The sequence below is a fragment of the Paracoccidioides lutzii genome (genome assembly GCF_000150705.2).
Source record: "Paracoccidioides lutzii Pb01 unplaced genomic scaffold supercont2.23, whole genome shotgun sequence".
NCBI lineage: Eukaryota > Fungi > Ascomycota > Eurotiomycetes > Onygenales > Ajellomycetaceae > Paracoccidioides > Paracoccidioides lutzii.
This window is the reverse complement of record NW_015440969.1, coordinates 319,732-345,306: the sequence shown is the minus strand read 5'-3', so window position 1 is coordinate 345,306 and position 25,575 is coordinate 319,732. Positions and strand designations below refer to the sequence as shown.

The 25,575-nt window shown below is 48.2% G+C and overlaps 10 protein-coding genes across 10 annotated transcripts; 6 read left to right on the top strand and 4 right to left on the bottom strand.

Annotated features, from left to right (window-relative positions):
- Window positions 1-1,414: 1,414 nt before the first annotated feature.
- PAAG_07336 (hypothetical protein) lies at window positions 1,415-2,178 on the bottom strand (the record flags this gene model as incomplete). Its single annotated transcript, XM_015846202.1, has 3 exons — window positions 1,415-1,672; window positions 1,801-2,024; window positions 2,091-2,178. 3 exons carry the CDS (start codon window positions 2,176-2,178, stop codon window positions 1,415-1,417), a joined length of 570 nt encoding a protein of 189 aa, XP_015700637.1.
- An 859-nt stretch (window positions 2,179-3,037) lies between these two features.
- PAAG_07335 (leptomycin B resistance protein pmd1) lies at window positions 3,038-7,366 on the top strand (the record flags this gene model as incomplete). Its single annotated transcript, XM_002790752.2, has 3 exons — window positions 3,038-3,499; window positions 3,626-6,939; window positions 7,009-7,366. The coding sequence occupies 3 exons, from the start codon at window positions 3,038-3,040 to the stop codon at window positions 7,364-7,366; spliced, it is 4,134 nt and encodes a 1,377-aa protein (XP_002790798.1).
- A 1,856-nt stretch (window positions 7,367-9,222) lies between these two features.
- Window positions 9,223-9,528, bottom strand: PAAG_12378 (hypothetical protein; the record flags this gene model as incomplete). The annotated part of the gene is made up of 2 exons (XM_015847875.1): window positions 9,223-9,318; window positions 9,358-9,528. The coding sequence occupies 2 exons, from the start codon at window positions 9,526-9,528 to the stop codon at window positions 9,223-9,225; spliced, it is 267 nt and encodes an 88-aa protein (XP_015702518.1).
- Window positions 9,529-9,710: 182 nt separating this feature from the next.
- On the top strand, window positions 9,711-11,261 carry PAAG_07333 (hypothetical protein; the record flags this gene model as incomplete). The annotated part of the gene is made up of 1 exon (XM_002790750.2): window positions 9,711-11,261. One exon carries the CDS (start codon window positions 9,711-9,713, stop codon window positions 11,259-11,261), a length of 1,551 nt encoding a protein of 516 aa, XP_002790796.1.
- A 1,625-nt stretch (window positions 11,262-12,886) lies between these two features.
- Window positions 12,887-13,336, top strand: PAAG_07332 (hypothetical protein; the record flags this gene model as incomplete). Its single annotated transcript, XM_002790749.1, has 1 exon — window positions 12,887-13,336. The coding sequence occupies one exon, from the start codon at window positions 12,887-12,889 to the stop codon at window positions 13,334-13,336; it is 450 nt and encodes a 149-aa protein (XP_002790795.1).
- A 695-nt stretch (window positions 13,337-14,031) lies between these two features.
- PAAG_07331 (hypothetical protein) lies at window positions 14,032-14,793 on the top strand (the record flags this gene model as incomplete). Its single annotated transcript, XM_002790748.2, has 1 exon — window positions 14,032-14,793. The coding sequence occupies one exon, from the start codon at window positions 14,032-14,034 to the stop codon at window positions 14,791-14,793; it is 762 nt and encodes a 253-aa protein (XP_002790794.1).
- A 1,334-nt stretch (window positions 14,794-16,127) lies between these two features.
- On the bottom strand, window positions 16,128-17,756 carry PAAG_07330 (hypothetical protein; the record flags this gene model as incomplete). The annotated part of the gene is made up of 1 exon (XM_002790747.2): window positions 16,128-17,756. The coding sequence occupies one exon, from the start codon at window positions 17,754-17,756 to the stop codon at window positions 16,128-16,130; it is 1,629 nt and encodes a 542-aa protein (XP_002790793.2).
- A 1,499-nt stretch (window positions 17,757-19,255) lies between these two features.
- Window positions 19,256-21,089, top strand: PAAG_07328 (transport protein SEC61 subunit alpha; the record flags this gene model as incomplete). Its single annotated transcript, XM_002790745.2, has 5 exons — window positions 19,256-19,265; window positions 19,376-19,476; window positions 19,551-19,718; window positions 19,819-20,897; window positions 21,008-21,089. 5 exons carry the CDS (start codon window positions 19,256-19,258, stop codon window positions 21,087-21,089), a joined length of 1,440 nt encoding a protein of 479 aa, XP_002790791.1.
- Window positions 21,090-21,724: 635 nt separating this feature from the next.
- On the bottom strand, window positions 21,725-23,232 carry PAAG_07327 (arginine biosynthesis bifunctional protein argJ; the record flags this gene model as incomplete). Its single annotated transcript, XM_002790744.2, has 2 exons — window positions 21,725-22,643; window positions 22,730-23,232. The coding sequence occupies 2 exons, from the start codon at window positions 23,230-23,232 to the stop codon at window positions 21,725-21,727; spliced, it is 1,422 nt and encodes a 473-aa protein (XP_002790790.1).
- Window positions 23,233-23,780: 548 nt separating this feature from the next.
- On the top strand, window positions 23,781-25,469 carry PAAG_07326 (origin recognition complex subunit 2; the record flags this gene model as incomplete). The annotated part of the gene is made up of 1 exon (XM_002790743.1): window positions 23,781-25,469. One exon carries the CDS (start codon window positions 23,781-23,783, stop codon window positions 25,467-25,469), a length of 1,689 nt encoding a protein of 562 aa, XP_002790789.1.
- Between the last annotated feature and the right edge of the window lie 106 nt (window positions 25,470-25,575).

Here is a 25,575-nt window from a genome sequence, read left to right as displayed (position 1 = left end):
GCATTAAGGTGCAAACAATATATGGTGCACGTTCACAACGATATGATTCACTGGACAGGAGGTTTCAAGGAGCAAAAGACAAGACAAGAGTTGTTACCACGATATGGCATTATTCAGCCGCCGATGCGATGAACTGCAGATCCAATTGCGCTCCAGGTTTTTATTTCACCCACCCTGCACGTGCCCGCGTCTGTGATCTTGAAAGCTGAGACCTCGATTCAAGGCTGCAGTCCCGCGGTAGTCATGCGGCGCTTGGAGAGCGATCATTGCGCCACAGGATCATATAAGGAGGAAACAAAAAGCTGCACAAGACTCGTCAATGATACTCATGTATTGTGTCAATACCAGATGCCTTTTTTGAATACAAGGTGTGTTTGCCGGAAAATGAGGATGGAAAGGAGCTGTTACGAGGAAGTAAATTTTCATAATTACCACATAAACCAAGAAGGGGAGGCTCGGAGTCAATCAAAGACAAGCTTTGTTAAATCGAAGAATGGAATAGACTGTTCGGCGATATTTTATTACTGCTGCTGCTGCTGCCTTGGTGATGCGTGAATTTCAACAAACTGAGCTGTAATGGCGCGGTGCGTATTTGGGCAAAGCTAGTCTCCAGCCTCGTAAAGAAAATATCAAAATTCACAACGTATCAACTGGCCAATCGCAGGTGTCTCAGATCATCCTGAATTTCGCATGGACCCGTTGGATAGAAGAGAGCATTCCGATGCATTACTATTGTTGTTGCCTGCTTGGAGAAATGCATATCCAATATCGTTAAAATCCGGTTTCCCGTTGCAGATGAGGTGGGAAGTTGCAAGGGATCTTTTGGTTAGGTTGGGCCTGGACGATGTGTGGCCTGGCCCAGGGGCTTTCGTATGGACAGGCAGATGCTGGGTAGAGCGACGAATGCAGTTCTGTCTCTCGGATGCAGGACTTCTTGGAACGTTGCAATAAAGATGGGGAAATACCGATGATGACCGGAATGTGCGCAGGAGACAACTTGCCGAAAATGGCCCGTTATCGCACGCCCGCATCGCTAACTAACCAGTTGTCGGTTTCACCCAGCTGGGGATGCACTGGTGTGTTTTCAAGAAGGGGGATGAAGCCAGAGAAAATCAGAAAGAGTAAAAAAGAATCTATTGGTTCTAGCTTAGCGTGTCTGCATCCCCTGGTGCGACCAGCGCAAGGATTGTTGATGACAGGGAGACACAGGTTGACCCATAGAGCGTTAACGGCAGGGGTCATTGACTCATTATTACTCTTCCAAGATTGATTATGCCAATTGCGGGCAAAATGGTCGTATTCTCACGGTGACTTCAAGAGGCAAACAAGGTCCAAGGCCTCTCAACTACTGGGTAAATGCTCCGTATATATAATTAGAGCCACGATGGACAGGTGGTACCATGGTACATCATCGTTATCTGGAAGACCCGTATGGGGTTGACAAACGAGGCTTGGTTACAATACCTGCAGCATCCACTCGCCATTGGCCATGACCTGTGCTACAGATCGGATGGGGAGCATTGAGCATTGAGCATTGAGCATTGAGCATTGAGCACTGGGGAAGCATTTGAGCATTGGGGATCTGAACAACACCGAGAACCAAACCCAGGTAGAGCATGTAGTAGTAGTAGTAGTAGTAGTAGTAGTAGTAGTAGTAATCAGCCCAAGGCCGCTGGGAGTGGAGTCAGCTGCCCCCTAATCCTAATCAGGCTAATGTCTCGATGTCCGTGGCTGGAGGCAAAGAAGGTTTTACGGAGCCATTTCTCTCCAGCTCTGCCGGGGATGCATAACCATAATTACAAGCGAATACGAGCCGGAGACCGTGCTCCTGGGCACCGTCCAGGAGCCAGGTGCGGTGCGTAATTTACCTCTCGGAACGGGATCTCGCCAGAGCAACCGCCCCCGTTTTATGTTTTTATGAAAGATGTGCAGGTCCCAACTCCCCCCCCAACCCCTCCCCAACCCCCAAGCCTCAGCCTCAGCAACCCCGGCCTCTGAGCCAAGGGTGTGCGATGCTTTCGATGCTTTGTTTCTGCACCATCAGCTTGGTGAGTTTCGTAGAAATGTCGCTGGGACTGTCCGTACCTAACCTACATCCTCGGCCCATTGTCGTCGCGTGGCAACGGATGAAGCCTTATGTTCCCGGAAGCCAGGCCTCGGTGTGTCGGGGTTTAACATAGTCCGGCCCGTAGCTCGAGCCAGTTGAGAGAGAATACGGGAACAGCCGTCCCTTGACGCCCCCTCCCAACCCCAAACCCACGCACGCTTCCCCACGCCGCTTGCAAACAACGAGCGAGAGAGGTGGCGAAGGGGGAGAGGGAACTGCGTCTATGGGCTAACTAACCGGTTGCATCGAATCATAAATATTCATAATTCCCAAACACGGGACAGTGTCATTTGTCGGTAACTCCCATGCCCGAAAAAGTACTCTCATTCTCCGTTGCTGGACGGCTTGGAGCGTGTTACATATGGATATACATATAAGCATGCATGCAAGAATGGTACCCTTGGCCCTTCGCTCCCAACAGCACGTTGAATATCACTTTGAAGATATATATATAAACTAGCCGCCGTTCGGGAAGAGGCCCCCTTGGGTTGTCAGGTCTCATTATCTCATTATCTACATAGGTAGCCAGGGTAGTCTTTGACCGGTTGCCCCCCCCCCCCCCCCCTTTTTTTTTTTTTTTCCTCTCACCACCCCCATCTTTTAATAATAAATAACTTGTTGATTTCTCGCCTTGATTCCTCTCCGCCCCATCCAGCAGTGACTTGTCCCTCTCTCTCCCTTCTCCGTGGGTCCCCGCCATTCCTCACTCGCTGTAAAGATCGAGGCGTCTGGGGGGGGGGGGGCTGGACCTTCCTATCAGCAATTCGCCCACTCCATCCATCCATGACCTGGTAGCAGAACCATTTTCCCCCCTCTCTTCCCTAGGAAAAACACGCTTTTTGAATAAACCTCCCCGGGTGATTGCACATTGACCAGACCGAGCTTTTCTGTCTGTTTGACGGTATTTGCGGGAGACGCTTCTCAAAGGCTATGGACGGCGATCCAGAGAAAACCGGTCCTCCTGTGGAGAAACAATCCGGAGATTCCAGTGCGGGACCGGATATCTCATCCCCCGCCCACACACAGGCAGCTGCGGTATCAGTTCTAGACGGTGAGAAACAGCCCGATGCTAATAATCATATTAATCATATCGAATTATCGGGATCGGGATCGGGATCGAGATCGAGATCAGCCGCCAGCAATGAAGACCTCCCGAATCTCAAGAAACTAGACTCGAAAGTGGTGGCCCCGCCTGAGGAAAAGGATCTCGACGTGGCGCTCGCCCATCTCCCTGAACATGAACAGGATATCCTCAAGGAACAGCTCGACATCCCAAATGTTAAGGTCACCTACCTTACATTGTTTCGATATGCCACAAAATCTGACATCGTCCTGCTCCTCCTGGGCTCTTTTACCTCGATTGCGGGTGGCGCTCTGCTGCCCTTGTTTACCGTACGTGCCCTCAGCCTGATTTTCTTTTCTTTTCTTTTTTCTTCTTCTTCTTCTTTTTCTTCTTTCTTTACTTCCAGGTTGGGCAAGGATGTGTGTATGCAGTTTTTGCTAATTTCACCATTATAGATTCTTTTCGGGCAAATGGGGGGCACCTTCCAAGACATCGCCCTCGAAAGAATTACCCTCAGTAAATTCAACTCGGAGGTTTCGAAGTTTGCTCTCTACTTCGTTTATCTTGGAATTGCCATGTTCATCCTTATCTATATTGGGACGGTTGCTTTCATCTATGTCGGCGAACATATCTCCCAGAAAATCAGAGAAAATTATCTTTCCGCCACCTTGCGCCAGAATATCGCATTCTTTGACAGATTGGGCGCGGGGGAGATCACCACTCGCATCACCGCGGATACCAACCTGATTCAGGATGGCATATCGGAGAAAGTTGGATTGACAATGACTGCTGTCGCCACCTTCATCACCGCCTTTGTAATTGGATTTGTCAAGTTTTGGAAGCTGACACTTATTTGCTCGTCAACAGTCGTCGCTCTCACTGTTCTGATGGGCGGAGCATCCAGGTTCATTGTTGACTATAGCAAAAAGTCCTTAGAAAGTTATGGCGTGGGCGGAACGGTGGCAGAGGAAGTGCTCAGCTCTATTCGGAACGCCACCGCATTTGGCACGCAGGAGAAGCTAGCCCGACAGTACGACACTCATCTCGTCGAGGCCCGGAAATGGGGAACAAAATTACAGATTGCTCTGGGCTGTATGATCGGAGGAATGATGGGCATCATCTTCCTAAATTATGGTTTGGGTTTCTGGATGGGTTCTCGATTCCTTGTCCGTGGTGAAACCACTCTTTCGGACATCCTGACTATCCTCCTGGCCATTATCATTGGGTCTTTCAGTTTGGGCAACGTGACTCCCCACGGACAGGCGTTTACCGCAGCAATCAGCGCTGGCCAGAAAATCTTCAGCACCATCGACCGACCATCCCCAATCGACCCCACCTCTGACGTAGGCGAAACAATTGAGAACGTCAAAGGTACCGTCGAATTCCGAAACATCAGACACATCTATCCATCCCGGCCAGAGGTCGTTGTTATGGACGACGTTAGTTTGGTAGTCCCCGCTGGGAAGACAACCGCTCTTGTCGGCCCATCTGGATCAGGTAAAAGCACGGTCATAGGGCTGATGGAACGATTCTACAACCCGGTTGGCGGAACTGTCTTGCTGGATGGCCATGATTTACTGACCCTTAATCCCCGTTGGCTCCGACAACAGATTTCCTTGGTTAGCCAGGAGCCAACCCTTTTTGGCACCACGATATACATGAACATCAAACAAGGCCTGATTGGTTCCAGCTTTGAACAGGAACCAGAAGAGAAAATTCGGGAACGCATCGAGAATGCTGCAAAAATGGCTAACGCACACGATTTCATCGTGAGTCTCCCCGAGGGTTATGAGACCAACGTTGGCGAACGAGGTTTCCTGCTTTCAGGTGGCCAGAAACAGCGTATTGCCATTGCTCGCGCCATGGTCAGCGATCCGAAGATTCTCCTCCTTGACGAAGCCACTTCCGCGTTGGACACCAAATCAGAAGGGGTTGTCCAAGCTGCATTGGATGCTGCGGCAGTCGGAAGAACCACAATCGTGATTGCCCATCGTCTGTCCACGATCAAAAATGCGCATAATATCGTCGTTATGGTGGCTGGCCGTATTGTCGAACAAGGAACTCACGACGAACTGGTAGACCGTAACGGAGCTTATCTCCGGCTCGTCGAAGCACAGCGCATTAACGAAGAACGGAGTGCCCAAGCTCCACTTGAGGAGGAAGAGGACGAGGAAGATATAATGCTATCTAAGGAGTATTCCCCTGCTCGTCGACCTTCTGGCCCCTCGCAGAGTGTGTCTTCGGGGAGATATGCTGGTGCTGGGGACGAAGAAGAGCTGCAACGGACTGACACAAAGAAGTCACTCTCGAGCATGATTCTTTCCAAACGTGCACCGGAGTCAACACAGAAGTATAGCCTGCTCACGCTTATCCGATTTATCCTCTCTTTCAATAAACCGGAAAAGGGATTGATGGTGGCCGGACTTTTCGTATCCATAATATGCGGTGGCGGACAACCCTCGATGGCGGTGTTTTTCGCCAAAGCAATCAACGCGCTCTCCCTTCCCCCACAATTTTATAATAAGCTGAGAAGCGATTCAAATTTCTGGTCGCTCATGTTTCTGATCCTCGGACTCGTCACTTTTTTCGCGTACTGTCTCCAAGGAACATTGTTCGCCATTTGTTCCGAACAGCTGATTCACCGTGCGCGACGCGAGGCATTCCGGTCCATGCTCCGACAAGACATTGCTTTCTTTGACCGTGAAGAGAATAGCACTGGTGCCTTGACTTCATTCCTGTCTACAGAAACCAAACATCTTTCTGGTGTCAGTGGAGTGACGCTGGGTACAATCCTCCTGGTTACAACCACGCTTGGGGCGTCACTTATCGTGGGTCTAGTGATTGGTTGGAAACTTGCCCTCGTCTGTGTCTCAACCATCCCCGTTCTCCTCGCCTGTGGATACTACCGATTTTACATCTTAGCCCTCTTCCAGGCTCGGTCCCAAAAAGCCTACCAAAAGTCCGCGAGTTACGCGTGTGAAGCGACTTCGGCTATTCGCACCGTTGCATCGCTGACTAGAGAGGCAGATGTTTCTGGCAGTTACCATGGCCAATTAGAGGTACAGGCTAAAAAGAGTCTTATTTCCGTTCTCAAATCATCCCTCCTGTATGCAGCATCTCAGTCCATGATGATGTTCTGTATTGCTCTTGGGTTCTGGTACGGCAGTACACTGCTAGGCACGAAGGAGTACAGCTTGTTTCAATTCTTCGTCGTTTTCATGGAGATAACATTTGGTGCGCAGTCTGCCGGGACTGTCTTCTCCTTTGCACCGGATATGGGTAAGGCCAAGAGTGCCGCTGCTGAATTTAAAATGCTCTTCGACAGAAAGCCGGCAATCGACACCTGGTCGGAGGAAGGCGATACAGTGGAGAACGTCGAGGGGACCATTGAGTTTCGTGATGTGCATTTCAGATATCCCAACCGGCCTGAGCAACCTGTTCTCCGCGGTCTGAACTTGACCGTTAAACCAGGCCAGTATGTGGCCTTGGTGGGAGCTAGTGGTTGCGGGAAGAGTACCTCTATCGCACTCCTCGAGCGCTTTTATGATCCGCTAGCTGGCGGAGTGTACGTTGATGGAAAGGACATCACTAGGTGCAACATCAACTCCTATCGAAGCTTCATTTCCCTTGTCAGCCAGGAACCTACTCTATACCAAGGCACGATCCGTGATAATATCCTGCTGGGCATTGATAACGATAACGTACCTGAGGAACAAGTTGTCCAGGCATGCAAAGCTGCCAATATCTATGACTTCATCATTTCTCTTCCGTAAGTGAAACTATATCCACGATCCATCCATCCATCCATCCATCCATCCATGCTAACAATTCAAAACAGAGACGGCTTCTATACCGTTGTCGGCAGCAAAGGAAGCATGTTATCCGGCGGCCAAAAGCAGCGCATCGCCATCGCCCGCGCCCTCATCCGTGATCCTAAAATCCTCCTCCTAGACGAAGCTACATCTGCCCTTGACTCAGAATCTGAAAAAGTTGTCCAGGCAGCGTTGGATGCAGCCGCCAAAGGCCGTACAACCATCGCAGTCGCCCATCGCCTCAGCACCATACAAAAGGCTGATGTCATTTATGTCATTGACCAAGGGCGGGTGGTGGAGAGTGGCACCCATCATGAACTGTTGGCGAATAAAGGGCGGTATTTTGAGTTGGTGAGTTTGCAGAGTTTGGAGAAGACGCATTAAGCAAGGCTGGCTGCCTTTTTTTTCTTCTCTTTCTTTCTTTCTTTCTTTCTTTTCCTTCTCTTTATTTCCTTTTAATATACTCCGTTATTATCCCGATGTATTGGGGCATATATCTTGATACCATTTTGTTGCTCTTTTTCAATTTCTATGTGTGGAGGGTACGCGGTGGGGCGGAAGTGACGGGAGATTGGGGAGGAGAAGCAGGGTGGTGGTATTTTGTTCGTTTCGCAATCTGTTGTGTTTTATAACTATCATATTTCTTCTTTGTGTGCTTGTTCGTCGCCCACCCGATATCCTGGTGTCGTCTTACGATGGTTAACCGTGTGGGGCGTGATAATACCGCGTTCTATATATTTTCCCCGCTCTCTCTTCTCACCCCCAAACAAAGTTCTTTGGCGACAGGCTAATTCTGTCCGATATCCCGATACAAACTTTTCCTTATTGGTGGACAAGTTTATATTTTCTTTCGTCTTCTTCTTTCCTTTTCCCTTCATTTAATTCTTTTACTACTTTCGCTATTTAATCGGCTACGATTCGAGCCGTTGTGTTCTTAGTTTTAATGTGTACGCTGGGTCATGTACCGTATGTAGAATAGGACGAAAAGTGCTTTTAAGACGTTTCTTAATATGAAATCCTCTGGGACTGCGTGCTTCTTTCGACGGCTAGTCATGTTGCATGTGGGCCGGTCTGCTTAAATTGATATACCCAGCTAGCTCTACTATGTATCTCTCTATTATGATAAAATGGGCAATTAGCTGATGGGATCATATCATACCTTGTAACCTTCGCTTCACCCCGTCCTGGTTTTAGTTCCGTCACTCTCTTGCCGTCCATCTCATCACATCTTGATGTTTGAGAGTTACGGGAATCCATAGTCCGTGCTGCACACTAACTACATGCCATTCGAGTCCGTGAGTTTGCACACAGCACTCCGGTTTGCAACGCTTGGTATATATACACCTAAGTAAAATCATCGCCGCTCCCTTCTCATAAGAATTAGGGAAACGCGGTTGGCCCCAGTTTTCTGCTGCTGGGGCGTTGGAATCACATTAACTACCCAACCTAACCCAGCGCCACCGACCAGGCCATCATGGATTGGTCAATAGGATAGACGAGCTCGCTATCCCTGCTATATTTATCGAGAATTGAATTTATTACGATTGCTCTCCTGGAACGACATGTTTGTTTGTCTCACTCCGTATGGTATGTAGCAGCAACCATCTTTAAATTTTGCACTCTGCACACACAGTTTGCGAAATCTAATTAGCGAGATTCTGGATATTTTATACGCGGGAGCTATTTAACTACCCGGATCTTAGCTATAAAAAGGTGTTGATCCATGACGGCATCCCCTGGAGAAACTGTCCGTGCCGGAGTCTTCACACGACAATTTGGCCCCTGGATTCGCAGTATTGAAACTTCCATATTTTAATCTGCAGGGGGTCTGCTGTGACGAAGCCCACATCCAGCATCATGTTTTGGTGCTTCAAGCAAACGGTAGATATCTTTAAGATGATGCTCGAGCGAACGTATCGTTTAAACCATCTCGAGATGTTGGGATTAACTATCCTGGCGATTCATTCCACAGCTCTAACAGGGCATTTTCGATCTGCAACCACCTTCACTCAAACAGTCCTTGAAACACAGCGTTGGCAAACTGGGTGGGTAGCGAACATAGCTTGCATGATTGATCGTCCTTGTTTCAGGGTTGATCTCTGTTGCCCTGAGGTGGGGATCGTGTTCCAGGTTTAGCTAACGAACTCACAGCAACAAATGCTGGACTGCTGGGAGAGGAAAATCCAATTCTCACGCCCGGAAATCCCGACATTCCTCGATGGCTTATTATACCTATTTAGTTATTTCCCGACTTCTTCAGAGCTCAACAAAGCAGATTGGCCAGCAAAAGACGCGCGTGGGACACGCTTCTCGCCCGCTTGGAATATCGCGGCCAACTAAGTGGGTCCATGGCAGTTAGTTAAGTCAAAACTTACAGGCGGGCGCCCCAGGTATAAACCGATTGCTTTAATTCGACCTTCGTCTGCCCTGAGTTCAGCTCTGCGCCGCTTCACAGCCTCGTCAGTTATTACTTTGCTTTGCTGTGCTTGGTTGACTGGGAGCAGGGAGACCGGCCCATAGCCAAGGGGCTGGTAAATTATCTCCATGCCTCGAGTCTTCTGTCTGGCTCGCCGGCTAATCGAAATCCGTCGGTTGCTCCCGTTTTCAACGGCGCATTTTATCATATTTATTTACTTTGCGCATCGCGCGCATATCTAGTTAGTATTTATGAGAAACATTTTTTCCATTTGTTTGGAGTTCTGAAGACTCTTCTGTACCCGACTTCTAAATGTCCAATGCATGCGACACTCCCGAATATCGGCTTGCCCGCGCAGATTCGAAAGATCCGGCCACGACATGTCGCGGAATCAAGGCCGATGGACAAAAATGTCGTCGAACTGTAGCATCGGCTAAGTCAACGCCTTGCGCCTCGCCATCCAGAGGTGCGATGTCCAGGAAGAGAACCGACGATCGTCCAACAGCAGCTCTATTTTGCTGGCAGCATAAGGACCAGGCGGCTCATATCACGCCAACGCCCGCAAAAGCATCTACGCCTGCTTCAAAACTAAAGACGCGATCGAGTATTGAAACGCTTGCGGAGAAAGTTGGGTTGCTTGATGTCAATGATCAACGCCGCCCAGTCTCGGAGGGGCAGGTGTGTGGGCGAACAGGACCCCAAAGGATGGGTAGAGAACGGCTAGATACTGAACCGCGCCCTGGCAGAGAAGCCTTCCAAAACAATGAAATAAGGAGACACTCAATCACTGCTACGCCCGCGAGACATAATCTACAAGTTGAAAGTACAGCTCTCGGTTCTCCTGGCTCAAGTAGGAGGTCTAAGTTTCAAAGAAAGCTCATTCGATTCATTATGGGAGCACACGATGATGAAGATATTCTAATTTCAAAAGTGTGTCATCGTCGAACGGCTTCGAATAATGAAACAACGACATCCCATCTACTTTCCCGTCCGGCCGTCGTTCAGCCTCCGTTTCGGTCCGCAGATACCATTAACGACAGATATTCCCGCTCGTCTCACCTCTCTGAAGGTCGGGTGTCTTCCCAGCTCGAAGTCCCTCAGCCCTCAACTCCTCACTCTCGACCTCTAACGCGTCCATCATCCCTATCGCCGTCACCAGCCAGACCACTTCGACCATCATTACAGGGCAGTCCCGCCTCCACGCATTCGCATACCGACACTCTTCTATCCTGGATACCCAACTCTCTTTCGCCAATAACCACATCCACTCTTCTCAAAGAGTTATCGGAACCCATATCCGATGCCGACGAACCGGGGTACATATACATGTGCTGGGTCACGCCACAAACAACAAATACCTCTCTCCCAACCCCAGAACTTGCCTCCTCCCTAATCCCCTCCCTGGTCGACAACGGCAACAGTCGAAGTTACAGCACCAGCGAAATCATGCGCTCCGCCGGCATTACACCAAACAAAGTCCATGATCCCCAACGGAACACCGCTACAGATACCATAATTCTGAAAATCGGACGCTCAAGCAACGTCCACCGCCGAATGAATCAGTGGAAGGACCAATGTGCGCATAATCTTACGCTCATGCGGTATTATCCGCATGTGCCTTCGTCGACATCCGTGCAGTCGGAGTCATTGGCTCCTCCGCGTAAGGTGCCACACACGCATAGGGTGGAACGGCTGGTTCATCTGGAGCTGGCGGATAGAAGGGTCAAGTTGCAGGAACCGTGCAGTTGCTGTGGGAGGAAACATAAGGAGTGGTTTGAGATTCGGGCTGATAGGGAGCAGCTGAGGATAGTTGACGAGTGTGTGAGGAGATGGGTGAGGTGGAGTGAGATGACGGGCGGTTGAAGCTTCTGGGGGGTGTGGCGTTTGGGCAGGGTGTTCACTGTCTATGTTATACTCTTAACACTGATATGAAACGGTTCCTGAGCGATTAGAGAGCTTCCTACGGAACGAGCCTTCTTGGAGAAATCATTGCCTTGGGTTGTTTGGCAAAAACACCAGATACCATAGGCGTAGATTAATATTATCTTTTCATTTTCAATCAGAAAACAGAAGAGCTTCTCTAATGCAGTTGCTAGAGAGGGCCCATGATTGATGACCTCAGTCTGGCAATGTGCCAAATCTTGCCTCAAATGAGCGTAGAGCTGCCCCTTGATGGTTCGGGTGCTTTTGGCTATTTCTGATTCGGCTGGGTTCTGCGACAGGGAAGCCACTATGTAATTATTTTAGCTTCAAGCGGTTCCAGTGAAGCCAACCCCTGGCACGTTAGAGAACCTCTTGTATGTCCTCCAGCTTCCGCTTCCCATTTCCCATGAATCAACTGTTCATTCCCTTCATTCTCTCTTGTATTGTATGCCCTTACTCCTCTTCCATAGAAAGCCCAATTCAGTACAGAGTATCGTGTCGATCGTACACATAACTACACTGCCGATTCATGAGGAGAGCCATCTAAGGATCTACTATTTATATCACCAACACTAATTTCGTCGATTACACTCGACTGAAACAATGTTTCCCGCTCTAGAAGGAGACGTCTCTGGTCTTTAGTATTCTAAGGACTGGCCTAAACTTGGCATTAAGGACCCATGTCCATATCATTTCACGGCTGATATAGCCGTAAACACCGGGAGGATGCGGCGGGGGTACAATGACGCACAAGACTTTTGGGATGCACTTGAAGGCATTGTTGACCGGACTGGTTGGACTGCAAATGAAGATTTCGAACGATGCGGTCGATTACTTTTTGAAGTTAAGGCAGGCGTGTCTAGACACTTTGGTTCGGAATAAGCGGACGAATTTGATATGGAGACTGGTTGGGTTCTTGGTCATCGTAGTGAAATAGGGCCGTTCTTCCAGAGCCATTAAACAATCGAGCTTCGAATATAAATCCACCGGAATATTGATTATATCTAATCCTTGTCAACTCTGATTTGTATGCAGTGTGATATACAGATTATCAGCTGCTGCGACCCCTTTCTGGATGATGATGAATTTGGAGTTTTGCCTTAATAAGAGTCTTAAGGAGACTTCAACCACAGGGGCTCTCAAGCATTTGTAGCATTTCTTAAGGATTAACTAAATGCTTTCATCCACTAATCGTGCCCAAGTTTACAATCCAGTCAAACCTGGGCACCCTCAACAACATTGGGTTTTGGACTTTGCACGATGTCAAAAGGAGAGGAATTACCAACGATGTGCGGGGAATATATCCATGCTAGTGCCAACAAGCATAATATTTGCTTCGCTTCGCTCCGCAAATAAATACGAATACGAACGACGAAGCTTTATTTAATTAAGATAACGATCATGCTACTGACTTCGAAGCTCTCTTCATTCCTACTTACCTGCGGAAAGACCGTCAAGTACGCCTGCTATACACCAACTGATCCTCTCCCGACTCGCATATCCGCTATTTTCAACCGTGGACACATAACCTATTAAAAAACTAGAGCCAGTAAAAGGACAATATAATGGAAGGACGTTGCCAATGCGGCCTCATCCGTTTCACCACCTCTCTTCCCAAGCCGTTAAAAATATACATCTGTCACTGTACAGAATGCCGTCACCAATCCGCCTCTGCCTTCGGCATAACAGCCAGATTCCCAAATTTTGAAATCCCAGAACCCAAACCCGCCTTTGACAACATCATCACCAACTACGACCCCTCATCCTCGTCAGCTATTGGCATCCATGTGCGCCAGACGCTTTCCGGCAAAAGTTTGGAATGCCTATTTTGCAAACAGTGCGGGGTCCGATTGATGCATCGCGTGCGTGGGGAGGGGGAGCTGAGTGTGAAGGCTGGGTGTCTTGTCGGGCTGAGTAAAGAGATGATGGCGGGCGCGGTGCATATCTGGTGCAAGGAGTCGGTGGTAGAGATTCCGAAACGTGCGGAAAAATGGGATGAGGAACCCAACGAGTGATGTGCGATGAAGCTAAGATAGTGATGTATATTGATATAGGGGTGGTAATGGATACCTTATGGTTTAGATGGAAGTTTTGACCACTTGCAGGTTGCAGAGATAGGGAGCTTTCCGGTAAATCCAACGCAATCGCCTCTGAGACTTGGCTAAAGGGGTTGGTAGGATACGGTCGACATTTCCCACTGCTAACTTATAACTTATTTGAAATGTGAATTGGCCTCTGGAGCAGGTGCTGAGTTTCCAAGATTTGTTATGACAACAGATGCTTTCTGTGCTCGGGGCCGTTGCCTTCCAGTGTTGGCAGTTACTGTAAACATTTAAGGTTGCTGGCTTAAAATTTAACCTTAAACCAACGTCATCGGCCCAGAAACTTTAACCGCACCGCTGAGTTCCCGGTTTGGCTGCACCAATATGATGACACTTACCCCGGATTTTGCAGGTGAGCTTTGTTTTGGATAGACCTCTCCAGCTTCTTCCCTCGGCAACAACTTTATCGGAAAATCAACAGTGACGGCCAGCGAACCCCCAATTTACCACCACATTTACCAACTCAATGACCAGAGGGGGTCTTCCTTCTCATCTCTCGATGAACTTGCCCCGCGAAATCTCCCGATAACGCGTCACACCCACCACTTCTGTCAAATTGAACATATCGCTAAATCAGCCACTATCCTCCCATGGACACAAAATCAACGATGCCAGAAACACAGCTTCATAAACCTCTCCAACAATCCATGGACGGAAGCTTAGGGACACTGGAAACACAAGTCCATAATCCTCTGAAACCACCCAAGGTACCCATCTCGGAGGATCCCATTACCGCCACCAAGCTCACCACCCGCACAAAATCCACAACCAAAACTGTCCTCCCAGTTTCACCCATTTTGTTCAAAACCAACCCTGCGGACTACTCCAAAATTCCCGCCTCCACCTCTAACCTCTCCACAATTCTTTCCACCCTCCGCAACCTCCTCCCAGAACGCCTAAGCACCCGCGCCCACCCCCTCCTGCGCGTCTATGCCACGCAGCTCTCAAAACACCCACACCTAACCACCCTCCTAACAATCCAACTCCTCTTCACAGGCCCTCCAGTACTCCTATTCGTCCTTTTCGCCACAGGGACGATATTCTTCTCGCTTGCTCTGGCGCTGCTAAGCGCCTTGGTGATTAGTGCGCTTGTCCTGTGTGGTGCGATGCTGGTTGTTGTGCCTGCTGTAGTTGCAGCGGCTGTGGTAGGGACGGTGGTGTGGGTTGGGTGTCGAGTTGGGTGCTATGGGCTTGTTTGGGTTAGGGAGGCGTTGGAGGCGTTGGAGGCGTATGGAGGGGGTGTGGATGGGAGGAAAGGGGAGGCGGGGAAGAGTGAAGACGCAGTTGGGATGGAAGGGTGGAAGTTGGAGTGGGAGGAGTGGAGGAGGAGGGGGGAAAGGAAGACGGGTGGGGATGGAGTGGTTGGTTGAAGTGTTGGTTCTTATCGTGCCGGTTAATAAGAGTATATTATTTATTATCTTTTAAGTGGCAGAAGGATGGTAGGTTATTATTTTTGGGGACCTTCTGCTAGAATTCGAGTTGCAATGGAGGGAATTATGAGCTTTAATGAAACATATGCTTAAACATGTCTTTTTTTAATACGGAATGATGCAGTAATAGGATATACTCTCATGAAATATAAATTATACATCCATTCCGAATTGTTTACCGATACATAAAATATTCATAAAATGCAACATCAAAGCAAAAGCAAAGGAAAAGGAAAAGAAGACAAATACTCATGGAACAACATCATAAGCTTTTAATACCAATGCAAACACTATCCAATTCAAATGTGTTCAATATATTTTCGCAAATAAACAGCAAAAATTGCGCTGTAATAGTCAAACAAGTTTCAAACATGCTGCAACAATAATAGCAAATGCTTTCATAATGTGTATCAAAAGTATCCCAAAAGACAATCGTTAAGAGGCATAATAATACCACAGACCCTTTATGGAAAGACCAGCCAACAAGAACTCCCGAATTTTGAAAGAATATGTGAAAAACCAATGACAGGAATAGGTTCAATCTACAGTGAGATTTTGTTGCTGCTGGTATATGAAGAAGCGATAAACCAGGTATACAGGACTTTCGTGAAACAGCTATAAGATAATTGCTCCAAGGGGACATCACACAGTCTCAAGGGAATCCAACATCTAACCAAACAGAACTCTCCCGGGTATCAAAAAGCAGAAGACAAGATCCCAAAATAAAGTTTAAAAAAAATTAAAAAAAGTGAGTAAAGACGGGAAATATATGTAATTTGCACCGTAATTTGCAGGCGTTGGTATGGCTAGAGGTGGTAGCAGTCACTACAGGCCTTTCGCGAAGCAGCTTTTCAGTTTAGAGCCGCAGGACGGTTATGCTATCGATCACCCAGTATCCTTTCCATCGCCCTCAACAACAGCCGGGTGCTGTATAGGAGATTGTACATCTCCGTCTCCAGGTCATCGTTGCGGCTGATGGTGGTGGTGAGGAACTCGGCGGTCTCTATAGTCAGCTTCACCCTCTGTGTGTGAGTGGAAAGTCGTGCAAGGGCCTCCTTGATGTTACCGGTTAAACCGGCCTCTCCTGGCGAACACGCCCAAGGAGCAAATTCTTCCACTGGATTTCTGCGTGGCAGGCCCAAAGGTCGTCAGTTAGCTGTTCATTCCTGAAACGTCATTTCCGCTTGAGGTCTGAGAGTTTCCATTTGACCGCGGCTTCCCTTTCTTCGGCCATGCGGCGGAGGTTTCTGGAAAACCATCAGCTCAATCTCAAGTTATTTGAGGCTGAGGGTCTGGTCTCCAGACACAGCCGACTCCATTTGGACAGTCAGCTTTTCTACACTCTCAATAGCTTTGAGAGTGTTGGCGTGTGCGAGCAGAGACCGCTGTTCAAGCTTAGAGTATCGGGATTGTAGTTTCCGATACTCCTCTCGGCACTGCTGGAGATCGTGGTGGAGCTGGGAGTTGTTGCTGGAAGTCGCTTCGTATCCAGCGATCAGTCCACGCAGAAAGACGATCTTCTTGTCCGAGGACCTAATCTTATCCCTTGCTTCCGCAAGATGCAGCCCAGTCCCTGCTGCTTCGGCCCGCATGGCTTCCAGTTGCGCTTGCTGGTGAGCGACCTGAGCTTCGAAGTCTTTAATCTTGGCTTCAGCCGCCACTTGGGACGATTCGAAAAGCTTACGCTCCTCTCTGAGCTCATACTTCACCTTGTTTCGAGCGGCAACTGCGGAAGCGTATTTTGCATCCAAAACCATCTTCTTTTTCATAAGGACGTTTCTGTCCTCAACGACCTCATTTAGCTGCGCCATGTAATCATCCTTCTTGTCAACAAGACGCTTGATTCTCGAACGATATTTGTCTTTCAATTCCTCAATCTCAACTACGTGGCGTTGCTCTGCAATTTGGAGGTGAAAGTCGGGTTTTTCAGTTTCAGTTGGTGCGGTTTTCGGGCCGCCTGTCTTCTCATCTTCGGGATCTTGTGTGTCGCCGAGGACGCTGGATTCAATTGACCAGATAGACGAAACATCAATGGTTGAGGGCGTGGGTGAGGGTGATGGATTTGGAATGAGGTTCAGTTTTTCAAAGTTAAGTGGGGCATTCTTTGACTTAATCGAGAACTGAGCCGACGGATCACGATCATCTTCGACTGCTTCAAAAACTTCTTCGGTGGCTTCGAGAACTCCTTCAACGGTTTCAGACACCTCTTCGACCACTTCAGGAACAGCTTCGATGTCATCAGAAACGGTTTCGATGGCATCAGACCCTTCTTCAATGAATTCAGACGTTTTTTCGACGACTTTTTTTGCTGTTATGGGTGATGCGGGTTGTGTGGTAGGAGAATTGGAATTGCTACTTCCGTCTGCGACTAACTCCCGTTTAGACAAATGTTTAGCGTACAAGCTCTGTGGTGATAGGCGGCTGATTTGAGCTTTGGCTCTAGAAACCATGGAAAGAATATATTCGGAGTCGCGTTCCTTGCATACAGGTACGGCGGCAAGAGAGATATAGTTGGCAATTTCGTCTTCGGATACCTTCCGTTTCGAAAGCTCTCCGACGTGTAAGCGCTGCGGTGATAGGCGGCGGATTCGAGCTTTGACACTGGAAACTGTGGAGCGAGTATATTCGAAGTCACATTCTTTGCATCCCGGCAGTGCTGTAGGAGAAGTGGAAATGGCCGTTTCATCTTCATCTACCTCCTGTTTTGAAAGATTTTGGGCACGCAAGCGTTGTGATGATAGGCGGCGGATTCGGGTTTTGGCACTGGAAACAGCGGAATGAATGGATTTGGAGTCACGTAGCTTGCATGATACAGTCCATTTGTATGCCCTTTTGAGGGACTTTGCTGTAGCGTAAACGGTCTGGGAAATGACCATGCTGAGCTCGCTGTTTGGTGATAGCATCGTGATCACGTTCAAGTACGCTTCAACTGCGTGCGAGGGAAAACATAAGAGACAAAAGATAACCTTAAAGGGTATTTATACACTGTAGAACTAAGTCCAATAAGTTTGATGTATATGAGGAGATCTTTGATTGTAGTAAAAGAGTGTGAAGGAAACCAAAGTAGGGAGAAGTTTATAACAACACAAGGCAGTGTAGACTCTTAGAAAGTAAACAGAGTGGTAACTCGGGATACCGAATCTCTTACAGAGAACCGAATCAACGAATCTCAAATCTGTATGTAGGAAGTAATCAACATTGTAGAAGTGTTGTAGTTGTTAGAGTTGTAAGAAGATAGTTCTTTTGTGGCGAAGGAGAAGCAGAAGAAAAGGGAGCGAGATATAATAGAAAGACAAACCCTTTGTATTAACATAGTATACGTGGGTTAAAAAAAAAAACTGTTCAACGAGTGATCGAGCAACTTCACTATGACAAACACACAATCCCAGTGTGTTGTGGATGCATTTGTCGCTGTGGTATGGAGAAAAGGGGGGGCATCGAAAGTTCTTAGGCAGGTATACAGACAACCAACCATAAGAAGAAACAATGGAAACTTCCCGGACGCCCTTCCATATGGATATGGATACGATGCCTGAGAAGAGACATTAGCTACATCAATGGAACTAAAATTAGTTTATGATAGATGCAAAAGAAAAAGGCTATATATCCTGTAAAATAGAGCGTCAACACCGCTTCTCAGAGAGCGGAATATGTTCACGAAAAAAGCGCTTTGCCATCCATTCCTGATATCCTAGGTAGGATCGCATTGTGCTGTTACAGAACGCAAAAGAAGAGAGAATCACCCAACAACGAGTTGAGGCCCGGCTGTGCGAGGTTCTCGACACCCTGATTTTGAATATCTCAGTGAAGGCCTGCGTTGGAGCACACTTAGAACAGCTGTAACTAGTTCAAACACGGCAACATGGAATAGATAGGTATCCCATGCAACTTAATACATAGCAATAGAAATCTGAAGCCAAATAAAGATAAGTTGTGCAGTGGATGTGAAATGCATTTGTTCAAAGGTGAAGATGAGGTTGGTGAAGGTGAGGTCGATGCTTGAGGCTGAGGTTGTTGTGCCAACACACAATCCACGTGACTTTACCGTTGGAACCACAGTGTCCTTAAAAGCGCTAGCGCCTTTTGGAACGACACAACGAGCAACATCTCAACCATCGCCAAAATCTCTATTCTCAAATAGGCCAACGACGTCTCTTAATTTTCTATTTCTTCCTCCTCCTCCTCCTCCTCCCTCTCCTCCTCCTCTCCTTCTCCTCCTCCTCTGCCTCTGCCTCTGTCAAACCAACTTCTCTTCTTTCCCTTCTCCTTCTTATTACCCTTCCCCTTTTGTTTTGTTTTTACTCTACTGTTCTTGGTTTCATTACTCCTTCGCCCTGGTTTCCTTTTATCAGCTCCTTATCCCTCCTTTTTTCGTGGATCAATTGGAGACAAAGCAGTCACCATGAGTGGGCGTAAGTTTCTCATACACATATTGCCTGCGTCCCTAACCCCATTCCTCCCTTTTTTTCACCTATTTAAGTCTATTGCGCCTTTGGAAACCCGATGTGCTGACTGCAATTAGTACGCTTCCTTGACTTGATCAAACCCTTCACGCCCCTCCTCCCGGAGGTGGCTGCTCCCGAAACCAAGGTCCCCTTCAACCAGAAATTGATGTGGACAGGTGTATGTTGGAGATCCTTGCCATTCCGCGCATTCACCAGGTTATTCATTCACACGCTGATCCCATTGCGCAACAGTTGACTCTACTCATATTCTTGGTCATGAGCCAAATGCCTCTCTATGGCATTGTCTCGTCAGATACGTCCGATCCTCTCTACTGGCTCCGCATGATGTTGGCCAGTAATCGTGGTACCTTAATGGAATTGGGTATCACTCCCATTATTTCCTCCGGAATGGTTTTCCAGGTATGACATGATATGACACGTTCATTAAAAGCTCTGATTTGATTTGCGTCTTTGTGTTTGTGGCAACCGATGACCATTAACACATATTAATTCACAATAGCTTCTCGCCGGAACTCACCTCATCGATGTTAACCTTGACCTTAAAACCGATCGCGAACTCTACCAGACCGCGCAAAAGCTTTTCGCAATCATTCTGTCTTTCGGTCAGGCTTGCGTCTACGTCCTTACTGGCCTCTACGGCCAGCCCAGCGATCTTGGTGCCGGTGTCTGTGTTCTGTTGATCGTTCAACTGGTGGTTGCTGGTCTGGTTGTCATCCTTCTCGACGAGCTTCTCCAGAAGGGCTATGGCCTTGGTAGCGGTATTTCCCTTTTCATCGCAACCAACATTTGCGAGTCGATCATCTGGAAGGCTTTCTCCCCGACCACCATCAATACCGGACGTGGCCCCGAATTCGAGGGTGCGGTCATCGCCCTGTTCCACCTGTTGCTCACCTGGCCAGACAAGCAGCGCGCTCTTCACGAAGCGTTCTATCGCCAGAACCTGCCGAACATCATGAACCTCCTTGCCACGCTCGTCATCTTCGCGACTGTCATCTACCTCCAAGGCTTCCGCGTCGAGATCCCAGTCAAGTCGTCCCGCCAGCGTGGCATGCGCGGCTCCTACCCAGTCCGCCTTTTCTACACCTCCAACATGCCAATTATGCTTCAATCTGCCCTCTGCTCCAACATCTTCCTGATCAGCCAGATGCTCTACTCCCGCTTTTCGGATAACCTTCTTGTCAAGCTCCTGGGTGTCTGGGAACCACGCGAAGGCGGATCTGCCCAACTTTATGCCTCCTCGGGAATTGCCTACTACATGTCTCCCCCACTTAACTTCAAGGAAGCTCTCCTGGACCCCATCCACACTGCTGTCTATATCGGTTTCATGTTGGTTGCCTGTGCACTTTTCTCCAAGACCTGGATTGAAGTTTCTGGCTCCGCTCCCCGCGACGTTGCCAAGCAGCTTAAGGACCAGGGACTCGTGATGGCTGGACACCGTGAACAGAGCATGTACAAGGAACTTAAGCGTGTGATCCCTACCGCCGCTGCCTTTGGTGGTGCCTGTATCGGAGCCTTGTCTGTAGCCAGCGATTTGCTTGGAGCTCTTGGAAGTGGAACTGGTATTTTGTTGGCTGTCACGTAAGTATTCCTGTCATTTTTGTCTTCTGTCACACACACACACACATATATACACACTCACATTCCCTTTTATTTTATTTTGTTTTGTTTCTTACTAATAATTGCCGTAGTATCATATACGGATACTTCGAAATCGCAGCACGAGAAGGTGACTTCGGAGCTGGCCTCAAAGGTTTAGTCCCTGGAAACTAAACGAGTCTTATTTATGACGATTCTGCGGGGGGATATTTATTTCCACTCCGCTGTCTTAATATATTCTCATTATTTCTATGTTTTATTTCCATGGTATGGGAGTTATAAATATCCTTTGGTTGTGACAGATCGCATCACATACGCTAACTCCTCGGGCGTGGCGTCAGAAAAATCAAACAGAAACCTTTGAGGCGATAGGGGCTGGGTAGTTTGTTGTAAGGATTCTTTTAGCTATTTTCCTGGTTTTCTTTTAGGTATACCGCAGCTGAGCAAACAAAAATTCCTCTTTTATTCTTTTTCTTCAACCAGCTTTATTGGATTCCCCCATTTTTCTGTTTTTGATGCTAACTCTCTTATTTACCTTTCTTTTTGCGCCTCCGTTTCTTTTAGGTTGGAGGAGTGTGCTTGTTGAAAGAAAGGAACCGAAAAAAAAAATAAATAAATAAAAGAGGCGCTGATTTTCCAAAAAGAAAAAAGCAACTGTATATATACCTACCTAAGCACTATCAATCTACTTAACAGCGTGTAATGATACGGAATCTCTTTGAACAAATTACTTGGCATCCAGATACTCTATCAAAAACTCCTCGCGAAATCGCACCCTTGACAGCCCTTCTCATCCACCCCCATTTCATTCAAGTCCTATAATCCGCATTAATAGTCACATACTCATGACTAAAATCACAAAACCAATAAATCCCCTCTTCCCCAGCCATCCCCTCCCCACCCTTCTCCCCACCACCAAGATCAACCACAATCTCCAAATCTTCATCCTGCAGAATCCTCGCTGCCCGCTCCTCATTCACCATCTGCGGCTCCCCATTAACAAGCAATTTCAACTCTTCACTCCCATCTACAGGTTTAAAGCTCACACTCGTCCGCTCAGGCACCACCGTCCCCACCTGAATCCCCTGCGTATACCCGATGGCACACAATATGCGTCCCCAATTCGCATCTCTGCCATACAGCGCCGTCTTAACCAGCGGCGACCGCGCAATCGTCGACGCAATAGCCCTTGCATCCGCCTGGGACGGCGAATTAAGCACGCGCACAGTGACGAATTTAGTTGCGCCCTCGCCGTCACGGACAACAAGTTGCGCAAGCGACTGTGCAAAGCTTGTCAGGACGGTTTGCATGGCTGCGTAATTTGGGGAGGAGGGGGTGGTTATTGTCTGGCCACCCGCGGCGCCGTTGGCGAGGAGGGCGACAGTGTCGTTGGTGCTTGTGTCGCCGTCTATGGAGATGCAGTTAAAGGAGCGGGAGACGGCGTGGGAGAGGAGGGGTTTTAGAGCGGCGGGGCTGATGGGGACATCGGTGCAGAGGATTCCGAGGAGGGTGGCCATGTTTGGGTGGATCATGCCAGCGCCTTTGGTCATGCCTGCTATGCGGTAAGTGTGGTTAGGGGAGGAGGGGAGGGTGAAGGTGCGTGAGAGGAGCTTGGGGAAGGTGTCTGTGGTGCAGATGGAGCGGGCAGCGTTGAGCCAGGCTTTGTGGGTTGAGGAGAGGTTAGAGTGGGCGACTGGAATTGCGTTGAGGATTCTCTTGATGGGGAGACTGTGGATTGTTTGGATATTAGTGACTGTGTAGGGTAAGGAGGTAAAAGAGGTGGGATGAAGAGTATCAGCTGAGGCCCGTCTTACCGTCGTCCGATAACGCCAGTGCTCATGACGAGCGTGCTAGGTCCCTTAGAACTGGTTGACGGTGTGCCATTGCACTCGTCAACTTTTGCACTCATGCTCTTGGCATCTTCCAAACCTCCCTTGCCCGTTACGGCATTGGCACAGCCGGAATTAATCACCACTCCTGTGATATCGGCACCCTCCCTTGCTTCCAGCACCTGCTTGCTCACCTGGACTGGAGCAGCTTGAAACTTGTTCGTGGTGAAGACAGCAGCAGCAGAACATGGCGTCTTGGAGCATATCAGGGCAACATCGCGAAACTGAGTGTTTGACTCCTTTACCCCGGCATGGGCACCGGCTGCGAGGAACCCCTTGGGGTACGTCCCTGAGCTAGGGACGAATTTCTGTTTCGATGGCGGTATTAAAAAGTCCCTTAAAGTGGAGTAACAACGGGATTGGCTAGTTTTGCTCATGGGAAAGCACACAAATCCGGCCACAACGTGGAAAGACTGTTGGGTCTTCATGATATTGATTTCTTGTTATGAGAATACACCGAATATATCGGCCCCACTTTATACCTAAAGCAGCGGAATATCCGCTAAATAGGAGAAAAAATATGGTACCCTCAGGAAAGATATGTCCGAGTGCAGAGGTGGTTTGTGCAGTTTTGGACGTCCAATCGCTAAGTATACCAAGAATGAACCCTCAGAATTGGTCTTAAGAAGAGACAGGGTGTAGGGTGGGTTTGAAGGTCAAAACTGAGCCTCAAGACGACCACATCTTCCCGAATTGGCTCAATTGACTACCCAATTCTTGATATAATTTCTGTTTTCTCACCGTGACTCAGGTTTGATGAAGTTGAATTTGAGGATTGTGAGATCTGGATGACATAAGACGTCAATCACGTGGGTTCGCGTTGGAGTAACCTAGTTGCCAGCTTCGACTCTCCGATCTCAAAGAGATTTTTATTTTTAATTTTTCTCTTCAACCCACGCATTTCCAGCTCATTTGTACATCGGTTTTGCTGGTGACTTGAATACCTAATCCTTTATTCCCGCGATCAACGATCACAATGAAGCGCAAACTACCAGACACCTCGGAACAAGAAGATAACAGCTCAATCAACACAACACCACGAAAACGACGAACAGCGGATCTCCAATGCTCCTCGAAAAGTAGAAATACAACAGATCTACCCGAGACACCCTCGCGGAAACTACGCGCTGCAAATAATAAGTCCAAGATACAACCTACCCCCGTTGTAAATGGGCCAATCCAAGACTCCCCAACTCCTAAAGGGAAATCCCGATCGTTATTCGCAACACCCTCAAAGGCCACGGGGAAAGAGCCTACAAATGCTTCGCCGCCCATAGTAAGGAATGCTGATCGCTCAGCGAGAAGGAAAAGTGCCCGCGTACTTCTGGACCCTAATGATGACGATGACTGGGACGGTGCAGTTCAATTGGCGCAAGAGATTTGGGATGCGGAAGACGAAGAGACCGGCGCAGACAATGGGGAGAGGGGAACAAAAAAAGGGAAAAAAGCTCAAGTATATGGTGCCGAAAATCCTGAAGCTACCCCGAAACGTCGGGCGGGACGGCCTAAGGGCGCGAAAAATAGGCGCTCTCCTACCCCGGAAGGAGACCTCCCGCCGCACGAGAGATACTTCTTTCAAAACAGACCCGGTCCCGTACAGACTTCGAACAACACATTGGCAAAGCTATCTCTTCTGACGCATGAGGAGTATTTCGAGCAGCTGAGGAAATTTGAGGACCCACACCGAGAAGAGAAGGAGTTTCTACTCGAACTACATGAACGGTCATTTCCACAATGGGAATTTGAGTTGAGCGAGGGATTTAGTATATGTTTATACGGATATGGGTCGAAAAGACGTCTCGTTAATCGATTTGCGGAATTCATTTCCCAACGTCACAGCGATCCACCCACGATTGTTATTGTTAATGGTTATATGTCTAGCACGACGATACGGTCTATACTTGCAACAATCATCGGCGCAATCCTTGGCCCTGATACTCCGTCGAAACTTGGAACTCAACCATCAGAGGTTTTGGAACTCCTTCAGTCTATTCTTGACACTAAACCACCTCCGCACCCGATAATGGTCTTTATAAATTCTATTGATGCTTCCGCGCTCCGGCGTGCCGCTCACCAGTCAATTCTGGCGCGTCTTGCTAGCATCCCTCTAATAAATGTACTAGCCACGGCTGATACACCCAACTTTCCCATACTTTGGGATGTCAGTCATCGGGACCAGTTCAATTTCGTGTTCCATGACTGCACGACCTTCATACCGTATGGCGTGGAATTGAACGTTGTTGATGTGGTGAACAGCTTGCTCGGACATCAAGTACGTCGGATCGGCGGGAAGGATGGAGTCAACTTTGTCCTTAAAAGCCTTCCGGAAAACACACGAAAACTATATCGGTTATTGGTGACGGAAATCCTTACATTATTAGGGGAGCAGCATCTTTCCGATGATGAGGACGCTGGCGCTGGTGGGAAACAAGATCGTGGTGGTAATGAAGGGGAGGAAGTAGCCATTGAATGGCGAACGCTATTTCACAAAGCTGCTGAAGAGTTCATCTCCTCATCAGAGATGATGTTCCGTACCCAATTGAAGGAATTCTACGACCATCAAATGATCGTGTCTAGAACTGATGCCAGCGGGGTGGAACTGCTTGGCATTCCACTATCCAGAGAAGAAATGGAAGGGGTCTTGGAGGATCTGGTTATTGATTGACATGCAATATTAACAATAGTAAGCATGTTGTCTTCTTCCTGCAGTTGCGTTTTTGTAACCTCCATGCCATCTATATCTATTTACGCGCATATGATACCCTCCCCAT